General features: G+C 46.3%; 1 protein-coding gene across 5 annotated transcripts in view; it reads right to left on the bottom strand.

Moving 5' to 3' along the window:
• Nucleotides 1–25475, bottom strand: part of ADGRF5 (adhesion G protein-coupled receptor F5) — a 91696-nt gene that overhangs the window by 26033 nt on the left and 40188 nt on the right. For 4 of the 5 annotated variants that reach the window (XM_072944855.1, XM_015237378.3, XM_015237375.3 and 1 more), the window contains exons 2-9: nucleotides 24447–24572; nucleotides 17837–17891; nucleotides 8077–8247; nucleotides 5037–5213; nucleotides 4806–4912; nucleotides 3127–3185; nucleotides 2236–2378; nucleotides 204–425 (exon numbers count right to left, since the gene is read on the bottom strand). In XM_072944855.1, coding sequence (XP_072800956.1) covers nucleotides 204–425; nucleotides 2236–2378; nucleotides 3127–3185; nucleotides 4806–4912; nucleotides 5037–5213; nucleotides 8077–8247; nucleotides 17837–17891; nucleotides 24447–24548 — 1036 coding nt within the window. In that variant the 5' untranslated portion in view covers nucleotides 24549–24572. Of the gene's footprint in view, nucleotides 1–203; nucleotides 426–2235; nucleotides 2379–3126; nucleotides 3186–4805; nucleotides 4913–5036; nucleotides 5214–8076; nucleotides 8248–17836; nucleotides 17892–24446; nucleotides 24573–25123; nucleotides 25211–25475 lie in introns of those variants that run through there. The other variant, XM_072944856.1, reaches the window with a different exon arrangement.

Below are 25475 nucleotides of genomic sequence, written 5' to 3'. Positions count from 1 at the left end.
CCTTTTTGTCTTAGGTTCCAACTCGTAAGCCTTGGTAAGTGTGAGAAACTGTATTTGTCTCCCAAGGTGAAATTAGCTTGGCTATTTTCAAATTTGCAAAGCTGATTCTTTGTGACTTCTTTGTGAAGACAGAAGGGCTATGGTTGGAATCTTGACGAGCCCTTCGTTCCCTTCCTCCCACCTGTTACTGGACAGACACCCACCCTCGTCATCCTGAGTGATGTTGTGAATGGTGAAGCGGGATACAGAGGTCGTGTTGTCGAGCAGGGAGGTGGAGATGGAGAATCTGCTGCTGTTCTGGATGTCGAGGCCCTTCTCGGCGTGGTACCAGGAGACATTGGGGGACGAACCTTCGTATTCACACACCAGAGTTACCGTATCCCCTTCAAAGGCAGATTCTGGTATAATGGAGAACTTGGTTTCAACTGGAAAACCAAAGAAAAGGTATTAGGACCCCACAGCAACGAAATGGAATTAATGCGACTCCCCAGACGCCATCACCACCACCACCAGGGTTCTCCTGAGGTCTCCATGGTAACGAATGAGGCAACCCGTCCTCCTCATTCCATCCCTGGGCAGCTGGGATCTGAGGCCCAAAGAGTAACAGCCTGCCTGCTACTAGGGACATGGTTTCCAGCTTGGGGTCTTTGCACACTTAAGAATCCTCAGTGGTATCAGTGGGGATCCCCAAACTATTTTCAGCATTTCAAAGAGTCTGGGAGAAACTTGCACATTTGCTTGTGAAAAGGCCACACTGGCTAACTTGAACATCAAGTCCCTTTGCTACTGACTCGAATATTATCAACCGCTTGTTACCGATAACTGATACCTTCTGCTGACTCAAAGCTCTGTCCTGTGTCTTTGATAAATTAAAGGTGGGTAAACAAATTAATTTTTTATAATAAAGTATGCTTGGGAAATAAGAGGATTTTTAAAAGATCGAATACCCATGGACCAAGAAGACTGGAAGCTTTATAGGCACACAGGTCTGGATTTGAATCCTGGTTCTGTGCCAGGAATAGCTGTGTAGCCCTGGGGAACTTGCTTAACCTCTCTGAGCCTCAGCTCCCCGGTCTGGAAAATAGGAGCAGTGAGTGCTACCTTGGGAGGTGATTTGGAGGAATAGTAGCTGTTCTCATCATTTTCACAGTAAAATTCTGGAGAACTGTGGTATTATGCCGTTTCACAGAGAGAAATAAAAACACACTATTTGCTATTTTTGTATGTGTTTTTGTGGTTGTCCTTTGCTTACACAATATGCAGATTTCCCCCCCTAAGCTGTGCTGTGTCCTCCATGAGTTCCATGTGTTGAGAAAATCAGAGGCACTGGGGAGGAGAAAATTAATTTGGGGGGCTCTGATGTTCCAGTCAAAATATCAAGACATCCAAATATTTCCTATCACATTTTGTAGGCTCCTGAATAAAATAAGATTTCAGAAAATCACCTTTAACTATCAGAAAGCAAGGCCATCTATGATTATTTCATGTCATGAGCTGACCTGGAAGTCACACAAACTCGCATTACTTACTTGTGGCCTTGAGCAAATTTCCATCCCCCAAGTATCCCAAGGTCCACCCGCCTAATAACACAACAGAGCCCACCTCTGTACCCCGTTTGCGAAATGAGGGAGAGCGTCTGAAATACCAGGGCTCTTACCACTGCCACGTCTGGTCCAAAGCAGTGGTTCTCACGCTCTCCGTGCATCAGAATCACCTGGAGGGCTTGCTGAAATACAGACCTGTGGCCCCAGTTGACCTCAGGTGGCCCCAAGAATTTGCTTTTCTAACAGGTTCCCAGATGGTGCTGGTGCTGTTGGTCTGGGGGCTGCACTTTGAGAACCGCTGCTTTAAAACAGCGTTGGCCGGCTAGTCAATATCAGCACATTTCATGAACATCCCCCACAGGCACCCACCACCACCACAGTGTTAGTTCTACCTTTTTGGATGTTTTGGGTCTGTTCATTTTTTAAAAAAAAAATCCAGAAACCCAGATGGCTCTGTGGCCCCCTTGTAAAATCTCTCCCTCCTGGGACCCACCTTCCTCTGAATTGCAGCGATATTAGCCGTGTTAGGAGGTTCTGCAATGGCCTAAAATGGGGAGATGGGACAAAAACGTCTATGCCAGGAACTGGGCACTGTGGTGTGATTTCCCAGGTTTCAGCATAATGGTAAATACCATGATCATGTCTAAGCAGAATCTACATACAGGGAAAAAAGTAGTGACGTCCTACTTACTGCTGTAAGTAACCTGGAAGGAGCTGCTGTCCATCCTGTAGGTCTGATTGAGGCTCTGTGTAACTTGCGTATGCGCTTTATTCATTAATTCAGGTGATGCTGTTGTCGTTGTGACTTCATACGTCACAATCACACTTCCGGGCCTGGATGGAGACCACTCAGTTCAGTAAAGCAGTGAGTAACCTGAAAAAAGTCTAGATCCTTAAGGTTTACTTGCATAAGAACACAAAACAGCTGGAACAGCCTGGGGACTTTTATCTAAGGTTCACGGAAACCCACCTGTTTCTACCTGAATCCCATAAACTGGTCAGAGGGGACTAGCCACGATGCCAAGGCTGTTGTCACGTATCCAGGCTGGCCCAGGGTGACCAGCTCTGCTGAATCGCAAGTGAAGCCGAAATCCTGAATGTTCCTATCAACATTCTCATGATTTTTTAAATTGGCAACTAACTTTTTGAAACACTGTGCAAACCCACTGCCAGGGTGCCTGACTCCAGGGGGAGCCCTCCACAGCAGCCTGCAACCTTGTGGTCACAGCCCGCTGGCCGGCTTTTCCCGAATAAAGGCATCATTGCATGACATTATTTCATTCCTGTATTTCTGAACTCACGAGATGGCAAACTTATCCTGTGTCATTGTTTGCAAAATTCTCACGTGCACAGAACGAACACCAGTCCTTTTCTCACCTTCCTTCTAAGCAGGTACATCTTTAAGGAGCTACTGTTCTCGGTATTTCCTTCCCCTTTAAGCCCCGAAATTTGGCATTGTCTTCACTTCTACCAAATTGTTCCCACTGAGCCATCCAGATGGTGCCCCTTGAAAGAGCTTCTTTTTCACTGATGTGTTGGTCGCTGCCATTGGATAAAAACGACCCCTCTACAGAATTCTTACCTGAACCCTGTCACGGTCACCAATTTGAAGCCTGGTAAAATACTGTAGCCCTTCCAGAACTGGAAAATAAAGCAAGACAAGTATCACGGACTGAGGTCCAGTGAGAGACGTGTCAAATGATTTGAAAGAGAGTAAAAAAAGCACCTGTCCCTGACCACCCTGGGTGAAATTTTCTCCTGAGTATTTTGTTAGTTCTGGAATCGGCAGATCTCTGAAGAAGTAATTCCTATTTACCTAGGTTATCCTGGGTTCTCCAGGAAGCAAACATCAGATTAAATGTGTAAAAAAATTACTTAGGGACATGCCAAGGGAAAAAGATCCGGAGGCGGTGAGGAAGACGGGGGAGCCATTAGACCCGAGCGAAACTGTGGTGGGAGGGGAGGTTGGATGACATCATGCTAGTCTGAGCCTGGGAAGGTTCAGCACAGCCTTCAAAGGAGTCCCAGGTTTGCTAGACAGACCAGCCATGCTCATTTACTAGCAGGCGCAGCGAGCACTGCCACGGATTTCAGAGGCAGCCGCGGGGCCCCTCATCAATTATGTTTCCTGTCATTGGAAATCCATGAGGTGCATTCTTGTGGCTTCTGCACTGCCCCATCCTCCTCTTAACATATTGCAGCTCTGGCTGAACCAAAGTGGTTTTTGCTCACATTTTCCCTCCACTTTGTGTCCCTGAATACCAACCCCACAGGAGACGCAATTTGAGTCAAGTCCCATCGACAGGGCAGACGCCATGTGCAAAGTGCAGTGTTAGATAGCTGGATGGGTGGGACCCAGAGATTCATCTGTAACACTCTTTTTCCTCAAAAGTATGTAATTCAGTTGTGTTGTGTGTGTGTTGGGGGGAGGATTCTCAGGCTGAGGGTGGGGGAAACCATTACCAGCTGGATATGCAAATTAGATGCCAGGCATGCAAACTGGCACTCTATGGTATCAGCGCTCCGTAATGGCACCCATGGAAAAGGGTAATATTTGTGCAGGGCAGCAGGGTAAGCGGGAGGCAAGCCTGAGGCAAGGGCTTGGCTGTGCGGAGGGCTGAGGGAAGTCATTATCTCAACTCACCCATAGTAATTTAGATACTACCCATTGGGAAGCTCTGTTTCAAATGGGTTGACTCAAGCAAAGCATTTGGGTTTAGATGAATTAATTAATCCAAAATAAAGCCCTTAGAAGAGTGTCTGGCACAAAGCTTACATGCAGGGAATGTCCTCTATTTTTTTACAAGAGCAAATTTAAATCTGCCATAAGTGTGAATGCACTCCAGTGTAGAGTGGTTTGGAATTCTCTGTGCCAGTCTTACGCTGGTCTGCTCAAAAGATGTTGGGGGTTCCATCCATGTGGTGTGTGAAAATGAATGAAAATGCACGCTCTGATGCTTCTAGACTCTCTTTTGGGGCCCCTGAGTAGGGTTCAGTGAGTTGATGCCACCAAATTTTATCTGAATCAATTCTATCCTGGGAAGAAGTTCCACCTGTAGATCAAGGTGATGTCAGATCATCCCCTGAACACTGTCCCATTTGAGCACTTCTTAATTCATCATCCTAGTTGCATAGAAATAATTTCAACATCCACATTCATCAATTTTGACAGATTCAAACAAACTACCCCCTGTATGTACAATAGATTCAGTTCAGCCCAAAAAGTCTATTGGTTAAGAGGTTCCCGGGACCCAAACCTACCGCTGTTTCCAAGTCAGTCTTGTAGGACCTATAAAGGGCAGAGGAAGAGTTCCTGAGGTCTTCTTGAAAGCCCACATTAAGTCTGACCGACATTCTCAGGATAACATCTAATGAAGAACACAGGACAATATTTAGAAATCTCGTGCTAGCATTTGAGTACACAGAAACATTTGCTTGAGTTGATATCAAATAGTCACTCAACAAGCAAACATTTAATGAGCAGTTACTTACCCCTCTGGAGCTGGCAAAAATGTCCCTCTGGAGGCAGTCCCTTAAGGCAACTGCAGTGATGCCCTGCAGGGGAGCCGCTGTGCTCTTGACAGGTGAGATTGTGGAGGCACCTTTCCTGAGGCCACTGATAACCTGTCTCGCAGGAGCACCAGATTTCATTGCCAGTAGGTCTGCAGACTGTCATCAGCCAGAACAGTGAGGGGAGAGAAGGTAGTCACCGCCTTTGCATTTATAGATGAGCAGTATTTATGCTTGTAGGAAATCCTGACTCAGTTCCGTCTGGCCCTCCTGGGAAGTTCAGCAGCGCTGAATGAGATTCCCATGATTCCCGCACGTGTAACCTTGCTATTAGGCATGGCCCCCTAAAGATGCCGACTCCTCTGACTAGCCCGGGGGCTGCCTACAATGATAGAGTGAGTGATGAGCAGATTCCCAGACTGAGAGTGTATGACAACCAGCCTTCACGATGGCCCTGATCATCCCTGCCTCTGGGTATCCATACCCTTTTGTAGTTCCCTCTCATATTTTACTAGGGTTGGTCCGTGTGACCAATGGAATGAGAATAGCAGAAGTGGTCATATATCACTTCTGAGATTAAATTCTAAAAGACAAAAAATAGAGAATATTCTCTGAGTGTAAACTGTGTGCCAGACACGCTTCTAAAGGCTTTACATTGGGTGAATTCATCTAAACCTAAATGCTTTGGAAGAGAGCATCCCAACCAGTAGGGTCCAGATCACTAGAGCTGGTCTCCCTCTTGGCTGTGTCCTCTCTCTCCTTCTCTCTTTCTCTCTCTGATCTCTGGCAAGCCGGACACATTGCATGAAGGACATGTCGTGGAGAAGCCCACATAGTTAGGAACTGAGGTCTCCAGACAACAGCTAGTAAGAAGCTGAGGTTTGCCAACAACCACACCAGTGAGCTAGGAATCGAGTTTTCCAGCCCCAGCTGAGCCTTCAGACGATTGCAGTTCTGGCTCATGGACTAACTATAACTTAGTGAGAGACCTTGAGCCAGAGCCACCCAGCTAGGCTCCTCCCGGATTTCTGGCCCTCAGAAACTGTGTGGTATAACAAATGTTTGTTGTTTTAGGATGCTAAGTTTGGGGGTAATTTGTTGTGGAGCAATGGTCAACAAATAAAGAATACAAGTCAAATTGTAAAATTGTGCCTTTTACATTTCAAGTCTAACGTGAGCAACCCAAACTGACTCTGATCCCACTGAGGACACTGAAAAATGCTCTGAAAACAGAGGGCACTGAATTTATTTCTAAAACTGGACCAAAGTCATATCACTGGGGGCTGTTTGTTTGCAGATAGGCAGCTAGGCAAAGGCCCACAGAGTGATGACCTAAAGGAAAGCCATCAAACAACTGTTTCTGAAATAAGAGGACAATCAAGTCCCTGGGGATCCTGGGGAAAAACCCATAAGCCTCAAGCTTCCCCAGTGAACTATCAGAAAGTCTTCACCCCCTCCATGTATGAGTGACCAGACTTGCAGGCAGGATAATTTTCACTTTCCAAGGGCATTCGCATCTTAAAAGAGAAACTTGTGGGGGTGAGGCAGTGGGGTGGGGAGGATATAGCTCAGTGGTAGAGCACATGCTTAGCATGCACAAGGTCCTGGGTTCAATCCCCAGTACCTTCCTAAAAAACAAACAAACAAACAAACAAAAAAACAAAACAAGAACTAAAGCAACTACTTAAAAAAAAGAGAGTGGGAGAAACTCATCGACCCAACTTGTAAAACCGGGTTAACAAGTTTCTAAAATATAAATAGTGGAGCCCCTTAAAGTCATGCCTCCTTTAACAGCACAAAATAAACCAGGGAGAGTTTGAAAAGTGTCTACACTGAGTGTACGAAACAGAAACTGTTCATAATCATGTAAGAGGTTCAACAAAAGCAAACTGCTTGTTTATTGGATATTTACTGATCTGTTTTGTTGGCTAGATTTGCTTTGTAGTACTCAAACAGACATGAATGGTTTCCATTAAAAACAGTTGGGAAGCAAACCAGAAGAGATGAAAAATTCATTCATTAATTTTGCCCGTAAATAAAGGAAATAATTTTAGAGGCAAAAGATCTGTGTTTTGTGGGAACTGTGTTTCCTGTGTTGCTCCACTATGACTAGCTTTGTGAGATATCCTACGGAACAGAAAAGGTCTGTGTGCAAAGGTATCTGAGGACCACTGGACACGCCTTCTGCCACTGGAGGACTCATACTGGCAGCAGTCAGTGAACCACTAACTAAACGAAATTAATGGTGAGGTAGAATTTGGTGAGAAATGGCATCCAAAGGGAGCCAGTTCAGGTTCAAATAGCATGTATTAAGAACTAAAAATTTAGGTGCACAGACTGGCATTGTGATCGACTATTTAGGCATGAGAATTTGAAAAGATTTTGGAAAACAAGAACTTTCTTCTTGCCTCCATTTAGGAAGAATAAAGCCCAACACCCATCAGTGCTTTTCCAACTTACAAAGCAGAAATCTCTTCTAGGGCAAGGGGCAATCCCATCTCACAGCTTCTAGGGGACACAAGGGATGGTCCCCTGAGATGTTAGGGGAACTCGCATGACCTGAAAGGGAGTCAGTGACCAGAAAGTCCAACCCCAAAGTCTGGGAGGTTCTGCTTCATGCCCTTGCTTCTGATCCAGGCAGGTCCCTTGTTCTGTGATGCCCAAAAGACAAGAGCTTGCTACTTACTAATACCCTGAACCAGTCCTTGCTATACTGACTGCCCAGGGTAAGAAGACCCAGGAGGTGGTCACGAGCATACCTTGGGACCACTTTGTGAAAACCAACACACAAGCCACCAAGCAAACATTTGGTCACCATTTAAAATAGGACACTCGCTACAGAGTTTCTGAATAGGGACTTGACCACATTGGAAGGCGGTGAAATCATCAAATCACACCTCAGGCTGCTAGGGCCATTTCACTTGCCCACCAAGGGTAACCTGCTCTAAGAGTAAGGAGCTCAGCCAGCCTTTCTCCTGTTAGACCCAGTCCTCCTATTTCCAGAAATGGGTCTTTTACTCACCTGCTGTCACCTCGATGCTCAGAATGTTGGTGGCTGGGTCAGTGTCATTCCCTTGAATTGGAAAACTGAGGCTGCTCAAGTAAGCTTTGATGGGCTCCAGGAAGGAGACATTTTCCAAAGCGATCTCAACATCGACCGTGAACTCTCGAGCTGCAGACGGACTTGCGGCAACTGAAATGAAAGTGTACGAAGGCTGTGAGGACTTCCGTGGGTGGTGGAGAGAGGACACGACAGACCTTTTAGCACTTAAAGCCAATGACGGGGACGTGTGGATGCCGGACACAACAGCCTTTAAGAATTTCTAATGACCATGTTTAGAGAAAAAGCAGAGCCCATTTACTGACCACCACCTTCATGGCGCTTCTCTTCTGTGACTTTGCTTTTTAGGAGACACAGGCAGCAGATCTGTTTGGCCTCAGGGCTCGGTTCTCTGGCCATCTGAGAGCTTCACAGGCCAAGATCAGGACTTGTCCGTCCTCTCCATCCCCATACCCACCTTGGCGTCCAAGGCCAAGGATGACTGTGTGAGAATGGACCATAACGGGACAAGAATAGAACCAAGTGACCTAGCAGGGAGGCTTGGCAACTGCCTAGACAATAAAAACCACGGTCCTGACTCACCAGAATGAGTCAGTATGTTTCAGACACTATTCAACGGACATGCATGTCTGTTAAGAGCTGAACTAGGCGTGGCTTGAAGACCCCTGAGAAAGGTCACTTAGGTAATTCCCTTTGCTCTCAGCCTACGCCTAAGGCGTGGGCTCTTTGTTCTCCCTCTGTATCTCCGGGTGTCCAGAACATGAAAGGTACTCAACGAAAGCAAACTTGGCAAGTTGAAAAGTGAACTACAAGAGATCTTCAGCAATTCATTGCTTTTCCAAATTGCCCCCATGCTGGCTGACCGGCTGCCATTCCAGACGCATCTGTTTCCCACTCCAGGCGAGCCAGACAGCAGATATCCTGCAATGTTCCTGCATAGTTTCCGACATTCATCATGTCTTGATCCCTGGAAGTAAGCTTCTCAAGGGCAGGACTGCTTCTTTCATTTCTCAGAGCCTTACCCACTGCTTCTGGCATGGAGCTCACCACCTAATAAATTCATTTCCCATCGACGCTTGTTGAACCTGTGATTTCTCAGTTGAGCCACAGATTCGATTTTCTGTCACTGCCAGAATCTTCGGCTCATTCTTGGCTGAAATATATAACTGGAGCAGAAGCCATGGGCTTGGTTAGTAGCTAATGAAGAACCTTCAAAGAATAGGAGAATTTTTTCATACAAGTGGGTTGAGAAGACCCGTTGTGGCTTATTTCATCTCGTCAGTCAAACAAAGAAAAGATTAGTGAATACTTGCAAAACTCTTACTTGAAAATATAAGTCAAATCTAGAAGTATGAGGTGTATAGAACCATAAAATTAAAATTCTATGTCCGTTTTCTAACCGGGCAAGGAATTTCCCCCATAATATATCCATAATACTGCAAGATTTGTTTTCAATGTTCCAAGGATTATTTATGTGAAACACTACAATGCAGTGAGTTTACTGTAGGAGATTCCAACCGATAAATGTTTACTGCAGAAAATGGCAATATTTGTCCACTGAGAGCTGCAAACTATGTTTGTCTAGGTGTTTGGTTTTACTCATCAACCTTGTTGAGAATTATTTCATTTTGGCATCTTTCAACTTGCTGTAATTAACTCCAACTGTAAAAAATGTGCACATTTTCTTAAAAGTAGGAATGCAGCTTTGGGTACACTTCTTCCTTATAAATGTGTATTTACAAGTAGGACACAGTGACTTTTAGAACTCAGGGTAGAATCAGTCTGTCACGATGCTATGGCGTTGCTGCAAATTTCCTGCATTCTTTCTGATTCACAGATGGTTCCGTGGCGGAAGCAAGCTTCCTGGAAGGACTGCTAGTCTTAACCTGAGTGATCCTAACCCTGGATACGGTATCCTGCCTGCTGGGAACATTTGCAGGGAGGGTGGCTGCCTGTTATTTACAAGGTCTGCCTTAGAGGACATTCCTTTTCCTGAAAGGTACTGCAACAATCCTCCAGAGGATTCAGAAGTTCCAGGATCCTCTTTGCTGTGGTCTACCCTCCTCCCATGACTGTAAACAGGATTTCCTGGCCGGTAGCTGCTTTCGAGATGAGTGAGGTCAGGAACAATCCCGTGTCACCCACTTCATCTTTTGCATCGTTGCCTTCCAGGGTCTGATCCCAGCATCGTATCGGAACCCAAGGGTTATTTCCATCATCCATGCCTGAGATGACCTCTCTCTGCTCTTTGCACATGTAACTGAGGAACAAGCATGTGTCCAAAAAGCACAGGGTGATTCTTGAACGTCATCATTCCCCACTGAAACCAAGGTCGTGCTTCTGCTAAGACCTTACAAGGAGCTGAGCCAAAAGCTTAAAATACCTCTAAGAGGACAGTTCCTGTGACTTTAGAGTTCCAGCCTATGGCATTTGTGCAAGTATGAATTAAAGCACCAGCCTCTAGGACCCTCTTCCCCTCATCCGCCCTTTGGCAACATCTATGACCTTCAGCCCAAGTGTCGCTTCTCCCTAGAGCTGATAAGGATGGGGAGCCTTTAGCAGAGAAGGAAATGTCTTCTCTTTGAAAACAGGCTCAAAAACTGCATGTAGGGTATTGTTTAATGTCTTTTTAGAATTCAGTGTCCAATTCCCAAAGTACGATTTAAAATATAATCAAATTCAAAGGCAAAATTATTCATCATAAATGGAAGAATGATCTAAAACTTGGTTCAGTTCTAGGCAGTGCAATCAAGGTCTCAGACATCCACAGTGAGGAAAACCACTTTGTGACCCACTGTCACGGACATGGATTTTGACACTACGCCTTGCTAGGTTTGTTTGGTTTTCCTGGCTTGGTTGATCTGTAAGGAACTTCACGGCTTTGGGAGGGCCTCCTCCCCAGGCCCTGGGCTGGGTGCCGGGGACACGGGGTGAATCAGAGAGGCAAAGCTCCACGTGCGTGCGTGGCCCTTCCATCCTACAGGAGGCAACCAGGGAGTTCAGACCTCGACATCGGGCAGTTCTGAAGGGCGTGGAGGAGATAAAGCAGGGCGAGGAGACAGAGGGGCAGGCAGAATGAGGGTGGTGTGCGATTTTCTGTAGAATCGTTACAAAGATGGAAAAGTTAAGCAAAAACGTGAAGGAAGTGAGGAGTGAACCAGGCAGAGATCTGGGGAGGAAAAGTGACTCTAGGAAGAGAAAACCAGCGCAAACACCTTGAGGCAACAACTTCCACAGCTGGTCTGAGGAAGCACAGAAGGAGATCCTCTCAATCTGGGTCATTCCTCCCCGTCAAGAGTACCATGGTCTTACGGGCCAGCAGGACCTGGATCTGCTCCTGGGCCTCCTGTCCCTGTAATGCCCCAGAGAGAGCGTCTGAGTTTGAGGGAAGGTCAGCGTGGCCAGCGGACAGGCGGGATCAGAGGCCCACTCTGCTCACAGCCCTCGGCAGGCCCAGGGTTTGGGGTAGAAAGGCCCCTGTCTGCTTTACCTCTTCCAGACCTGAGGACTTCAGAGCTTAAGAAAGTGATGCTGGCTGCCCTGCCCCAGGCTACCAGGGACGCAGGGGGAACAGGACACCTCTGTGTGTATGTTGGAGGCCCTTCCACTCTTCTCTGCTGCCTCTGGACCATCTGATCCCAGATAGTCCAGTGTGTTTTCTTTGTCTCAGTCTCCTCTGCCCTGGTGCTGTTTGCCTGAATTTTTCTGACTCACCGATGCCCCAGTGGAAGGTAGCACATTCCATCAGTGTCCTCAGTGTCGCAGGGGCAGGCCTATTGCTGGCCCAGGAGGCACAAACCCACCAGGATTTCCCCTTTCCTTTCCCATAAATCTCTGCCCGCTGCCATACAGCACTGATTTTAAAGAGGCATTTCTGGAAAGTTGGCCCCACACTGCCACAAGCAGTTCTTAATCACAGCTATTTAAGCAAACAGCCCTAATTCTGCCTGGCAACTCAAATGCAGTTATGGCTTCACAGAAGTCGGAGCCTAAGTGGAAGCAGAAATCAATCTCCCACCTGCTGACCTCGCCCAGGAGAAATAAGGTGGGTGTGGCTTTCTCTTGACCGAGGGGATAAGGCCACCTGATTACCGAAGACCTGGCTCCGTGGTTTCTCCCCCTTAGCCCTGTAGCAGGCAAATATTAGAAGATGCCTGTTCTGCTTATTTATTGACACGTTCTAGTAGGTAGCAGTTTGGACCGTCCTCTGCATCTGCTGTACCATTGTCAGCAGAGACTCAAAGGTCCTGTTCTCCCTTTAGGTTTGAGAAAGATTGGTTCACCCAGGGGAAAACCACCAGCACCCCAGGCTGTGGCTGAGCTGGCAGGTGTGGATGGAGAGAGGGCGGGCTGCACTGCATTATAAAACACTGGGCTGTGAAGTCTAGAGAAAAGAATTAATTCTACTAGCTCATCATCCACCTCAGTCATCAGGGCCAGCCAGGTATAAAGTTCTCTTCCTAGTGAGAAAAAGACAGGGAGGCCAGTGCCCCTTACTCTACAAAGCTGCTCCGAGGATCACGGAGTGGCTGTGCAACCTTCCTCTAAATGTGATTCCAGATAATGCGGTTTCCTCCTGCAATATCTGCACAAGAAAAGCCCCGGCCCATTCATTAATCTCACAGCATTCCCTCTGCCTGGAGCTCCCTCTTCCCTGCCCCCTGCTGTCCCACATCTGCTCCTTCTTTCCTATCTCAGCCTTGATCAATTCTTTCTGGCTTCTCTCTGAGTTTATGTGTGCTTGCTGACCTCAGGACTCAGAATCAAGGCAATGTGAAGTCGTTTGAACATTTTACAGATCTCCTAGGGTAACCACTCATCAGACGCGACGATGCCCTACAAACACATCTGCTAAGTGCTTATTCAGATTGGCTCAAATACATTGTGTGACAAGAAACTCACATCTATATAAGATGGTCCGACCCATCTTTGGTCAGTTCTGTTAGAAACTTACATTTAGGCCCAGACCTATGTCTCTGTTACTTCTACGACTTTCTTGGTGGTAGCTTTGCCTTTTGCAGGCTCACCGTAAGGCATGACTCTGCTTTTGATATTATGAACTTTGAATTTAACTTATGGTGCATATACATCCTATCCTGATGACCAGATTAAAAGTTTATAGCAGGTGGTCACCAAGTTTTACCTTCTTTGGACCCAAGAGGTGCTTAATTATATATACACTCAATAAATGTTGGAAACACTTCTTTGCTTAAAAAAAAAAAATCATGGGATGAAACCTCACAGGCAACAGAAACCCACGTTGAAAACTATGACCTGTAACTATGAGCTTGGACTTGGAGCCACAGAGAGCTGGGGCCTCTCACCTGGGAGGCCATGAACCCCTGTGAGCCATGCTTCGCTCATCTGTAAATTAAGGGCACAATTTTCTCTGCAGAACTGTTGACGAATTGGGCTACTGTATGACAACCCCTAGCAAGTTGCCTGGCCCCTATTAGCCATTCTGAAACAGCAGGTAGAAATAATAGTATTGGTTATAGCAAGTGTAAGGGTTGTAATCTAGGCAGCTGTCTGCTGGTAGGTCAAAAAAACCTAATTCTATTCCAACGAGGTCTCACTTTTGAGACAGTTAAACAAACAACACAGGCAGAGAGCACCCAGCTTTCCCGTCTTACTCTGCCACCACCACTGCCCGCTCAGAGCGCCAAATGCCACAAGTTATAAGAAAGATTAAAGCCAGTAAAATCCCCAATTCTGCTCCTCCACCTGGAAAATGCAAGGCATTTCCCGAACCCAGACCAAAAGAGGCCAGGACACCTGGCTGCAGGTCTGCAGAGGGTCAGGATTTCCAAGCTGGCAGCCAGCAACCCAGTCTGGTAGGAACTTTGCTCTCACTAAAGAGGCGTGAGGATGGAAACACCTTGAGCCCAGGGTTGGGACATCCTCGGTCTCCTTGTCTTGAAGTGTTGTCTCCCATCAGCCATTCCTTTTGAAGCCATAGAAGAACCAATGGGAACTCCAGCCCAGGGCCCAAGACGTGGTCCCAGCTAAGCTCAGAAATCTGGCATTGGGGAGCTTCATAATTGACGTAGAGGACATATTTGTGCTTCTTCCAACCGATATGAAACTTCTGCTTTCGGTTCCCTAGGAAGACCACCTGGAAGACTCAGTTTTGAGCTGACTGGCATACCTCCGCAATACGATTTCCAGTCCAGCTCCGCTTTCTGCCTGTGACCTCCCTCTCCCCAGTCATCCAGGTCTGTGCACCCTGGAGTGTCGCAGGGATCCTCACTCCCCATCACCCCATGTCGAATCTGCTGCTAAGTCCTTTGGACCTGCTTCTCCACATGTCTTTCACCAGCCTTCTCTCTGTTCCTTTCCTATATCCTCCCCGGAGCCAGGGCCGATGACGGTCCACACTGCTGAGCATCCTTGCTGGTCTCCCTGCACGAATTTCGTATAATTCCTTCCGCAATAACCACCTGGCTAGTTTTCACTTCCCATGGTTTCCATCAGCATCTTCTCCCTGCCAGCCTCTCGGCTGGTCTAAAGCCCCCTTCCTGGGGGACTCAGGACCGAATTCCAGATGCTCTGACCCTTGCTTATTTCCCTCTGCCCCCCGACACCCACTCTGCTCTAACGAGCCGACTCACCCTCATTCTCAGGTTTGCATACAGGCTCCTCTTCCCCCGCCCACAGAGTTTTGAAATAGTTTTCCTAAAATGCTAATATCGTGGCACCCCTCCTCCTACCATCAGCAGTTACATGAAGACTTCTCTGTACCAGGGACCTTTCAGGCTGTTTCAAATGCAGTAATTTTGTAAATAAATCAATTAGATTTGTTTTTAATTAAAAACCCATCAAAACAAACAACCCCCCCCTCAGATAACCCTATTCATGTTTTAAAAACATGTACATAATATTATTTAATCCTTTCAACAACTCTGGACGGTAATAATAGATATACTTGTGTACTTGTATGTATGTGTATATGTGTGTGTGTTTGTGACACATCTGTATGTGATGTAGGAAAACACCCATAGCTCGGAGAATAAATATGAGCACTGAGCCTGCCTTTAAAGATGATTCTACCCCAAGCCCTGAAGATCTAAAGATTTGGTCCAGTGCCTCAAAAAGAAATAAATAGATAAACAAGATTACACTGTATAGCACAGGGAAATATACACAAAATGTTATGATAAATCACAGAGAAAAAAATGTGACAATGAGTGTGTATATGTCCATGAATGACTGAAAAATTGTGCTGAACACTGGAATTTGACACAACATTGTAAAATGATTGTAAATCAATAAAAAAAAAAAGAAATTCCTTTTGAGCATTCTCTTTCTCTTGGGACCTTGGTTTGCCCCTTTCTGGCATTAAGGCTCCAGGACACAGGCACTGCTGTGTGGGATCTGCTGAATGGAAGCCTCCTATTGCCTGCTGTCCTAGTTTCCCTGGACAGCGATGCTCTGAACTACAATTTATATTCTGAGTATCTGCAGTCGAGCACTCGGGCCTTTCCATGACGATTTCAGGGATTTTGTAAAAGTACCAAGGCCAGGAGGATCTTCTGCAGGTGATGGCTTGAGTCAAGCACACTTCCAAAATGACTCCACAGCACAAAAGACCACGTATAAAAAAATGGAAAATGTTTTCATGGTCTTTTATCATTGTCATGATTGTTTTTTACTGAAAGCGCATCTGGAAAAGTTTTGGAATGTCAAATCCTTAGATGTAGAGGTGGTTTCCTCTCCAGGGGCTAAGCTCTCGCATGGGCCACCTGGCTCACAAACAGCCCGGCCCGGAAGTGCAGGAAGACGTTACTTTTACAGCTGTCAGGTCACCAAGTGGCCCTGGGGAAGCTGGCAGCCTGAGCCCGAGAAGAAGCTGGCAGAAGCCTGGAGCTGGAACTCACCACAGACGGTGTGATTTTAGGAACAAAAGGTTTTGAAAGTACCGAATGGGCACATTGCTGGCCTTGCTCCTGTCACAGGGGCAGGAGGGCGGAAGGGGGTGTCAGGACGGGGTAGAGGTGATGCTACCTGAGGGAAGGAGGGGAGGAGGGAGAGTGAGGATCCCACAGGGATGTAAGGCACGGCTGAAGTAGAAAGGAAAGGAAGGGAAGGGAAGGGGAAATGACCAACGGTAAGAGCTTCCAGTGAGCATTTCTTGAGCTTGACAAAATGTGGTCAAATAGAGAACAAACCACAGTTACCAAAGAGGAAGAGGGAGAGATACGCTAGGAGTTTGGGGTTAGCAGATACAAACTACTATGTGTAAAATAGATAAACAACAAGATCCTACTGTACAGCACAGGCAGCTACAACCAATATCTTGCAATAACCTATAATGAAGAAGATTATATATAACTGAATCACTATGTGGTATATCGGAAACTAACACAACATTGTAAATCAACTATACTTCAGAGTAAAAAAAACATGGTTGAATTCTCATTTCAAGCACCAGGCAACAGTCAGATCTGGTTATGGCCCTGTAAAGAGGTCTACCAGATACCTCTCTGTCCTGCCCAAGGGGGAAACCTCCTCTGTCAAGCAGCCTAATGTCTCTTTCAGACTATGAGATGGAATAGACCAAGTCACAACATGCCTGGAAAATGATTCAGTCCCAAGGATACAGGTTAAGACAGTTGGTATAGCCACTGAGCCAGCAGGTGCTTATCGAAAAGGAGCATACCCTCTGAGCTGACCGAAGGGCAGCTAGGACAGAGACAAGCATTCTCTTTATTTGTTCCCTCAGCTGTTGAGACACTGGGCTACATGCCAGGCTGCCGGGAGGAAGAGGGTTCAAGGGAGCTCATGTCTCCTGGGAGTGGCAAAGAGGAAGCAAAATAATTCCAATGCCTTGGGACAAATATTGTGCTATGGGAACGTATCAAGGGTAGTGGGAACCCCTCCCTGTCTGGGGAATTGATGGAAGGCATGACAGGGCAGAAGCCCGTGTGAACTGAGTCCCCCAGACAAGCAAAGGGGGCTGGTGGGTGGGGTAGCGACCCTGTGAAAGGCAACAGAAGGAAAGCAAACAGGCAAAGTACGTTGGATCCAGTAAGACGCGAGCGGATGATTGGATTTTGTCTCCAAGGCAATCCTTGAAGGATTTCATGCAGAATCAGACTGATGCTTTTGCAAGGTTGCTGTGGTGGAAGGAGAAGGATCTGGTCCTTGGAAGATGCAGCCTATAGACATACCCACCTGCCCTTGTCCAGGGTCCTGCACATGGGAGGGGACGCTGTGGTGTTCACAGCCCCCACCTGTCCCCAACTCTTTTGGAGAGCCCTGGATTTTCTGGACCACCTCTTTGGAATTTAGTAGGATAACTGGAGTGGGAGGCAGAGGAGGACTTCAATCTAGTGGTTAAGTTGATCCAGGGATAAAGTGCTGAGTGAGAGGAGGTGAGATTAAAAGTTTTAAAAGGGCAAAAGGCGAGCCTGCTGGGTGGAGAGTGGAGAAGCAGGCTTTTGGGCGGCAGTGGAGGGCAGCTGTGGGAAGAGCCACGGGGAAATCTTCTGGATCTGAGGAGCGGTGATGGGAGAGGACACGGAGATTGGATGTGTTGATAAAACCCGCTTCATGTCCTTTGAAAGAATAGAGCATGGGGTTCCTTGGCAGTTACTTCTAGAAATTGAACCCTGATGTGCTGGAAGATTGAATTATGTGGGTCACAGCGTTTCAAAAAATTACAGCAGATGTCATTTGATGGGACTTACTAGAAGAGGTGGCTAAGCCAAGAGTTACATACCAGTTCGTTTTTGCCTTACTGGGTCCTCCCCTGCTAGGCCATGTCCACGGAGAAGCTGAAAGAACATTTAAAAAAAATCCTCAGTGAGTGTCAGAGATGTCTTTTCACGATGGATTTCTGGTCACATGCCCCTGAATGTTTGAGCTAAGTGTAGGACTGCGGATTCTGGGTTGGCACCTTGCGCCCTGCGGTTGGCAGGCCAACAGCCATTGAAGGGTAGGGAAAATCAAAGGGAGCTGCCTCTGTGGTGTGATCTTGGCATCGACTTTCTGTAGACCGGTCTCTAGATCCAGGAGCGGAAGAAAGCTGTCTATCTGAGTTTCTCAGAGTTCCTGCAGCTTGAAGCGTCAAGAGTATAAATTATGGTGTTCTCCACTGTACTAAGACTTGAACTCTGAGTCACTCCAGTGACCTTCTAAACAAGTCTCATGACCTCTCCTCCGCACACAGCCTGTTCCCGCCCCAATATTTCTGCAGCATTAGGGCTATTTAGATTGCGCATGCATAGAAATTATTTTCTCCTCCTCTGGTCCTTTTCCTCCTGGAGGGTTCTATGATTACCTTCTAAGGTGGGGACTGTGACAGGAAGCTCTAGGATCAGTCTTCCTGAGTATCAAGTGGTGCCCCTTACTAGCTGTGCGACCTGGAGGAAGTTACTTAGCCTCTCTGAGCCTCAGTTTCCTTTTTTGCAAACTGGAATAATAATAGGACTGACCTTGTAGAATTGTTCTGAGAATTAATCAAACTTCAATGTGGAACATAGTAAACTCTTAATAAACATTAGTTAGATCAGAAAATTTGTGGGTTAAGAGTAAAGACTCTGCAGATACTGAATACAAATCCTAGCTCTGCCATAAAATGACTGTGTGACTTTGGGCAAGTTAATTAACCCCTCTGTGCCTCCGTACTCACCTATAGTACAGGGACAAAAATTGCTTGCCTCATGAGGTTGTTGTGAGGATCAAATGATTAACAAATGTAAAACATTAGACAAGTTTTAGTGATCTAAAAAGTGCTATTCTGGGACAGGGCATCGCACTGCTCTGGGGACACCATTCACAGGGTCCCCTCTGGATACCACTTGCTTCATCTCTGTAGAGCTCATCTCCTGTCATCACGTGGCTTCTTTGTTTAAGAACTGACATCGGTTGGCTTTGCTGCTGGGGTCACTGCCAGCTCCGTAGCTTATAACCCCACCTTGACCCGACCCTGGGTTCCTAGCTCGTCCCTACCTCCAAGGCAGTTTCCCCATGATGCGTTTCCCAGTCCAAACTTCCTTAAGGCTCAATAGAAGAGCCAGAAAACCCCTGCCCTCCAGGGTGTGTGTGCTTTACCATTAACCCCATGCACCAATGAAAGCCACCCGAGACACAGCCTGTTCTGCCCTCTGTGAAAAATTCTACCAGTTTTCCCCTACTTATTGCACCTCATAATGCTAACAAAAGTAAGAATTCCTAAGACGTCTTCAACACCCCGTGCCAGGCACTGTTACCTACTTCATATGTGCTTATTTATTTAATCCTCATGACCATCTAAGATGTGGATACTGTTATTAGCCACATTTCATGGATGAGGAAACAGGTGCAGAGAGGTCAAATAACTTGCCTAAGGTCACACAGCCTTTAAATGGCAGAGTTGGGACTCAAACCTAGCTAGCCTGCCTCCAAAGTCTGCACTTATCCACACAGGCACTGCACCGTCTTATCAGGAGATACCCTGGGAAACGGTGGGTTTGCCTCAGTGACCCAGTCTCTCCTAACCAGCATCTCTTCTCTGTCTTACTCAATTGACCCCTCCATCTTCTTCTTTTCAACGACTGATGTTAATACCCATAGGAATTGTGGAGGGACTGTGGACCTGAGAGATCATACACATTCTCTAAGAAATGAACAGAGGAATGAAGGTTGGTAATTGGGATTTCAAGAGCCCAGGTGCTGCTTCCTGTGCAGTGAGCTCTCCTAGAAGGGGCAGGAACCATTAAATAACAAAAAGTCAACGTGTAGGGCTGGTTCCTGCCCGGCTTCTGCTGGAGGAAGTTCTGGCTCTGTGCCCAGGCAGAAGGAAAGGTTCTTTCTCTGCATTCCTGCCTCCATCCCCCCAGGGGCCCAGGGGTGGGGAGGGGGAGCCACCAGGAAGCTTTCTCTGTCCCCTCTTCATGGGCCATTACTGGGGACTCAGCCCAGGAGGAGGTGTCTGCTGGTGGTCACCTTTGGGAAGCTCTCCCAGGCCGAGATTTCACTTCTCCCATTTTCCAGTTGATGAGGGTGGAGGTGTTAAAGAATTGAAGACTTGCTGCTGGCAGTTGTGGGTTAAAATTAAGGTACATTTCAGTTCTTGCGAGCAGAGCATTTCAAATCTCTGTGACTGTAAGGATCACTTCCCTCCCCTCCCCCAACCTGATTTAGCAGGTCTGGGGTGGGGTGAGGAAAACCGCTTTTTCAACCGGCACATCCCTGGACCTGAGGCCACCTTTTGAGAAGCACCACTTTTTAATTATTTCTTGAATTTGCGTGGTGATTATCTAAAACTTTCACAGGACACCTGTGCAAAGCGCTATTTCCCTAAGTCTGTCACCTCCCGGCTCTGTTGTTTAGTGAGGATTCACAACTTTTTATGAGAATGACTGACTTTTAATTTTAATCCCTGTCATCATTGGGGGAAATGGAGGAAAAACATACTGAAAGTAAAAAGCCTCTGACTTTTCGCTGGGGGTGCTGGCAGTGGTGAAGACCCCTGACCTCCCAGATTCGAGAAGGTACAAAGAGCTGGGCTGCCAAGTCACGGGGCCTGGATATCAATAAGGCACGTGCGGGAGTCACACCGAGAACTGAATCCTGCCATGTCTTCTTCTTCCTAGTTGGAGAAGTCATCCACTCATTCTCAGTCTCTTCTTTTTCTTTGTAATGAGTTCTTTTTCCTTTTTCTTTTTTGGAAGGGGTAGGTAATTAGGTTAATTTTTATTTAGTCATTTATACATTTATTTTTATGTTTCAATGGAGGTACTGGGGATTGAACCCAGGACCTTGTGCTTGCTAGGGACCCTCTACCACCGAGCATTGCCCTTCTGCTAGTTTCTTACATTATGAAAAATACCATGCTGAGGCTCACCAGATGCTCATGTCACCTCCGGCAGTGCTGTGTGCCCAGCTGTTCTGGGTCTCACTGGGGGACAGCCTTGCCCTCCTGAGTCTTATGTCACCCCAATTCAGGGAACTACAAGGCTGAGCACAGATCCTGTCAGGGTTTCCCAATGCTGAGTATTTCCTTCAGACAAAAACCAGAGCCTCAGTGGGTGGGAGGGTGTAGCTCAATAGCAGAGTGTTAGCAAGCACGAGGTCCTGGGTTCAATCCCCAGTACCTCCATTTAAAAAAAAAATTTTAAAAAAATAGAATTACTGCCCCCCCAAAAAAAAGAATGAAAAAACAACCCCAAAACCAGAGCTTCGGTTGGGGCTCCCTCTGCTTGTCCATGTGGAGGTACCCAGATGGGTATCGGAGGACAATGGTCGGCTCTGTCCAGAAGGGATTTCCTGTCGGCCGAGCTCCAGCCAGAAGACACAAGGTCACTAATTCCAGGAAATGCCCCACCTGCTGGACATGACGACATTACAAATAGTCACAGTGGTGGTGGTGATGGGGGCGGTGGCCTGAACTGGGGCTAGACAACCGGTCAGGAACCAGAGGTGGCATTTCATGTGTGAAAAGAAAACCCCCAGGGAACCGGATGACAAACAAGTTGTCGCTAGATCTCACCCCTCCCCACCGGGGCCCTGTCAGTCATCTGTCTCTTTCTTGATTGGGAATCCCCTCACATCTTTTCCTCCAGTGAGGTGATTGTCTCAGCAAGGGTCCTGTTAGAATGTCCCCTCGAATAGGCATGCCAGCACAGGTTTATTTGTACCAGAATAGCAAAAATGACCACCAAATCTTATGCACCTGCTCTGTGCCTTAGCACTGTGATGCATATATGAGACTCTTTAATCTTCACAACAAGTCAATGAAGGAGAGACAATATGTTTTCTTAGGATGTAGAGGAGACAGGTTCGGGGAGATGAAGAAACGTGACTAAATTTCCAAAGCTAGCTAGTGTAAGAACCAGGCTTTGCACTTGGGGCTAACTCCAACACAGAGAGCCTGCAGCCTTTCTGCCCCAAGTTTGGTCCCTGGGGCCGGAGCAAGGGCAGCTTGTCAGAAAGGCAGCATCCAGGGCCCCACCCCAGACTTCCTGAGTTGAAATCTGCACTTTAAGAAGGTTCCCAGCTGGATTCATGTGCACACTGAGGTTTAGGACACTACATCATCGTCACACTTCAAAAGCCTGTCACCCTGTATTTGCACCCCCATGTCCACAGCAGCACTACTCACAACAGCCAAGAGGTGAAGGCAACCCAAGGGCCCATTGATGGATAAATGGATAAACAAAATGTGAGATATGCATACAATGGATCATTATTCAGACTCAAGAAAGGAAGGAAATTCTGATGCATACTACAGCATAGATACATTTTTAGGACAGTCTGCTAAGTGGAAGAAGCCACGGAAAGACAAACACTGTACGATTCCAGTCAGACGAGGTACTGAGAGTAGTCAAGACCACAGAGGCAGACAGTAGCATGGTGAGTTCCAGGAGTTGGGGGTGGGGGCTGGGGAGGTGGTGTTTGGTGGGTACAGAGTTTCAGTTTTGCAAGGTGGTTTTGCAGCTGGCTGCAGGACAATGTGAACAGATTTAAGACTACTGAAGCATACACTTAAAAAGATGGTAAATTTTATGCGCATTTATGCCCAATTTTTTTTCCAAAAGCTCAGTACCACCTGTTGCTTTTAAAGTGGCAGAAGTGGAAGCTGAGTGGCAGCGCAGGGCTTATAAGCTGGTAAGGCAAGTTCAAGGGCACCTCTCCAATGGGGGTTTCAGCCTCTGGGCTGGATGAAGGTCTATCTTGACGGCAGACCTGGGTGGAGGAGGGGGAAGTGGGGCCCTTTGACGGGGTTGGTGGAACTTCCAGGAAGATGAGTTCAAGTTTTCCCAGCAGCCTTGGAATGCTTATCTCCTGACCAGCCTGTGCCACCAGGAAGATGGAGGGGCTTTGCTCGGGGCCACTGCAATGAGGGCTCACCTGGCTCACTGTTGCCGCCAGGAAACCTGGGAAAATCTGGAACACAGGTAAGGCTGGCCCCACGGCTCAGATCACCTTGTGTTCTGGCTCTCCCCCCACGCACTGGCGGTAAGTGGAGCTCCGCACTGACCGTGCAGTCCACGGGAAAAGTAATTTTTCCCTAGTCTATTTATAAGAGCAAGTTGCTGCATATGGTTTCACGGGCTGTATCTTTCATACTGGAGTTTGGAAGAAGACACACAAGTGTGAAAGAAATAAAGAAAAAGACAAAACCTGTGTTTCTGGGTCAAACACAGAAAGACACAGAAACAGAAAAGAGCAAGGAAGTGCAGAAAGTCATAAAACAAAATCCTGAAGGTCGCTCAAGCGTTTTAAATATGACAGCAAATGTGAATAAACTATATACCCCAATCACAGTCGGATTAAAAACCTGCATGGTTTATAAGAGAACCAGTAAGGCAAAGGGGTATATTAAAAGCTGAACAAAAAATAAAGATCAGGCAAAGACAAATATAAAAACAGGGCTGACAATAGAATAGAAGACAAAGAATTGAAATTGAAAAAAGGACAAAAAGAGACATTTTGTAAAGCGAAAATCTGCCAATAAAGGGCTAACAATTGTGACAGAGTGAATAAAGTAGTATTCAAATCTTTTTTTGAAAATCAGTAGAGAAAAGTACTGTTACAGTAGGAGAAATAATGATCGCAGACACTGAGAAAGCTTTTTTTTTTTAAAAAAAAATGTGCCAGGCACTGTTCTAAGGCATCTTATAAATATTGACTGATTTAATTCTCACAGCAATCAGTAAAGCAATACTATGATTTTCATCCTCTTACAGATGAAAAAACCTGAGACACAGAGAGCCTCACTTCAGTCTCATAAGATTTCATAACCAGTAACCCACTCTGTCTCCGGTGCATGGAGTAGCTTAAAGGAATGGAGAACCCACTGATTCTCAGAAGGAACAAGGGGATACTTACCACCCTCTTGAGTTAAGCTAAACTCCCACGAACTTCCCAAAGACAAAACGACCTGGCTAAGTTGTCAGCCAAAAGCTTAGATGTTATCTGTGACCCCTTCAACAATATCAGTCTGTGATTAGAACACAGACACAAATTAACACCTTGTGAAATGTGCTCTAGTCTGATGCTCTAGGTAAAATGAATCCTTTGAGAACATAGGTCCTGCTCAGTGCTTGAACTCTGCTTTGTAGTCACGGTTGTTAGTATCACAGGGTGGAGCTTCAGGCCTCGAAGTGGCAATTTAATTAAGGAGGGAAGCTTGGGGTGTCCCCTGGTACCACCACTGATTTCAGAGTAAGGCAAGTTGTAGGCTAGTAGATACCTTTCCTATTTATATTCATCACCCCCTCTCGCCACTTGTGACATTTTCTCAAAGGCCCTACAATTTTTTTAAAGCAATTTGCATCTGTGACATTCCCAGGAAATAAAAAAAAATGTGACGGGGAAAACAGAGCAGACACGGGTTTACTCACCGAAGGATAAACAACTGACTCTAAATTCAAGTTCAGTGCAGCTTGGAAAGAGTACATCACAATCATCATGAAGCACAAGGTGGTTCTCCTTGGAGATTTCATTTCTTCAAGTTTAAGTTGCCTTGCCTGAAATGAAAACAGGATGGTTGAGAGAGAGAGCGAGCGATTTATTGATCAAACCTAGAAAGAACTAGCAGACCCTGTTTCAAAGGTCACACCAGGAAGGGTCTTTTTCAGTGGAGGGGAGAAAGGAAAGAACATACAGGTACTGATTGCAGAGAACAGTCTGCTCTACACTTGGGGGTGAGGGGTTGATGACATCAGGAAGGCAGGGGGCTGGGGAGGGCTGGGGATGGTACCTGACAACACGACCAAGGTAGCAGATGTTTGGGTACCTTTCCTATAGGTGTGGAGAAGGAGTGAGAGAGAGAAGGAAAAAGAAAGGAGAAAAAGGAGTGGAGGGGGGAGCTAGAAAAAGGGAAGGAATACTCAGAAAGAAATACTGTTAACATTGTGATTCAATATCCGTACGTATATGCATGACTGGGACATTGTGCTGTACACCAGAAATTGACACATTGTAACTGATGGTACTTCAATTAAAAAAAAAAAAGCAAAGAAACATTCTGAATCTGTACCCATAACCTGAACAAAAGGATTCAGAGAACAGTACTTACCTTTGCTACATGTAACACTGTCTGATATTTTCAATTCTATTCTGTCCTATCATTCCCCGTTATTTTTTTCTCAATTCTGGTAGCAACCCATTAAATTGACTTCATGACCCGTCTTAATGAGCTAATACCCATTAGTATGAAAAACTTCGGACTTAGTCATAAAGACATGTTGCATTCTAGAATTTTTCAGAGTGTAAAATATGGAATGGTAACATCATAACAGATCTCCTCTTATGTATTAATTTTTGATAGCTGTCTCTTTACAACGTGGGTGATAAAAACAAAGTTGTTTGGGGACCAGATTGATGACTGCTAGATTGGAAAAGGAGAACTTCACATGGAATAACCCCAG

The sequence above is a fragment of the Vicugna pacos genome, chromosome 20 (assembly GCF_048564905.1).
Source record: "Vicugna pacos chromosome 20, VicPac4, whole genome shotgun sequence".
NCBI classification, from domain to species: domain Eukaryota; kingdom Metazoa; phylum Chordata; class Mammalia; order Artiodactyla; family Camelidae; genus Vicugna; species Vicugna pacos.
Note: the sequence above shows the minus strand (reverse complement) of the source record. Positions and strands in the feature narration are given on the sequence as shown.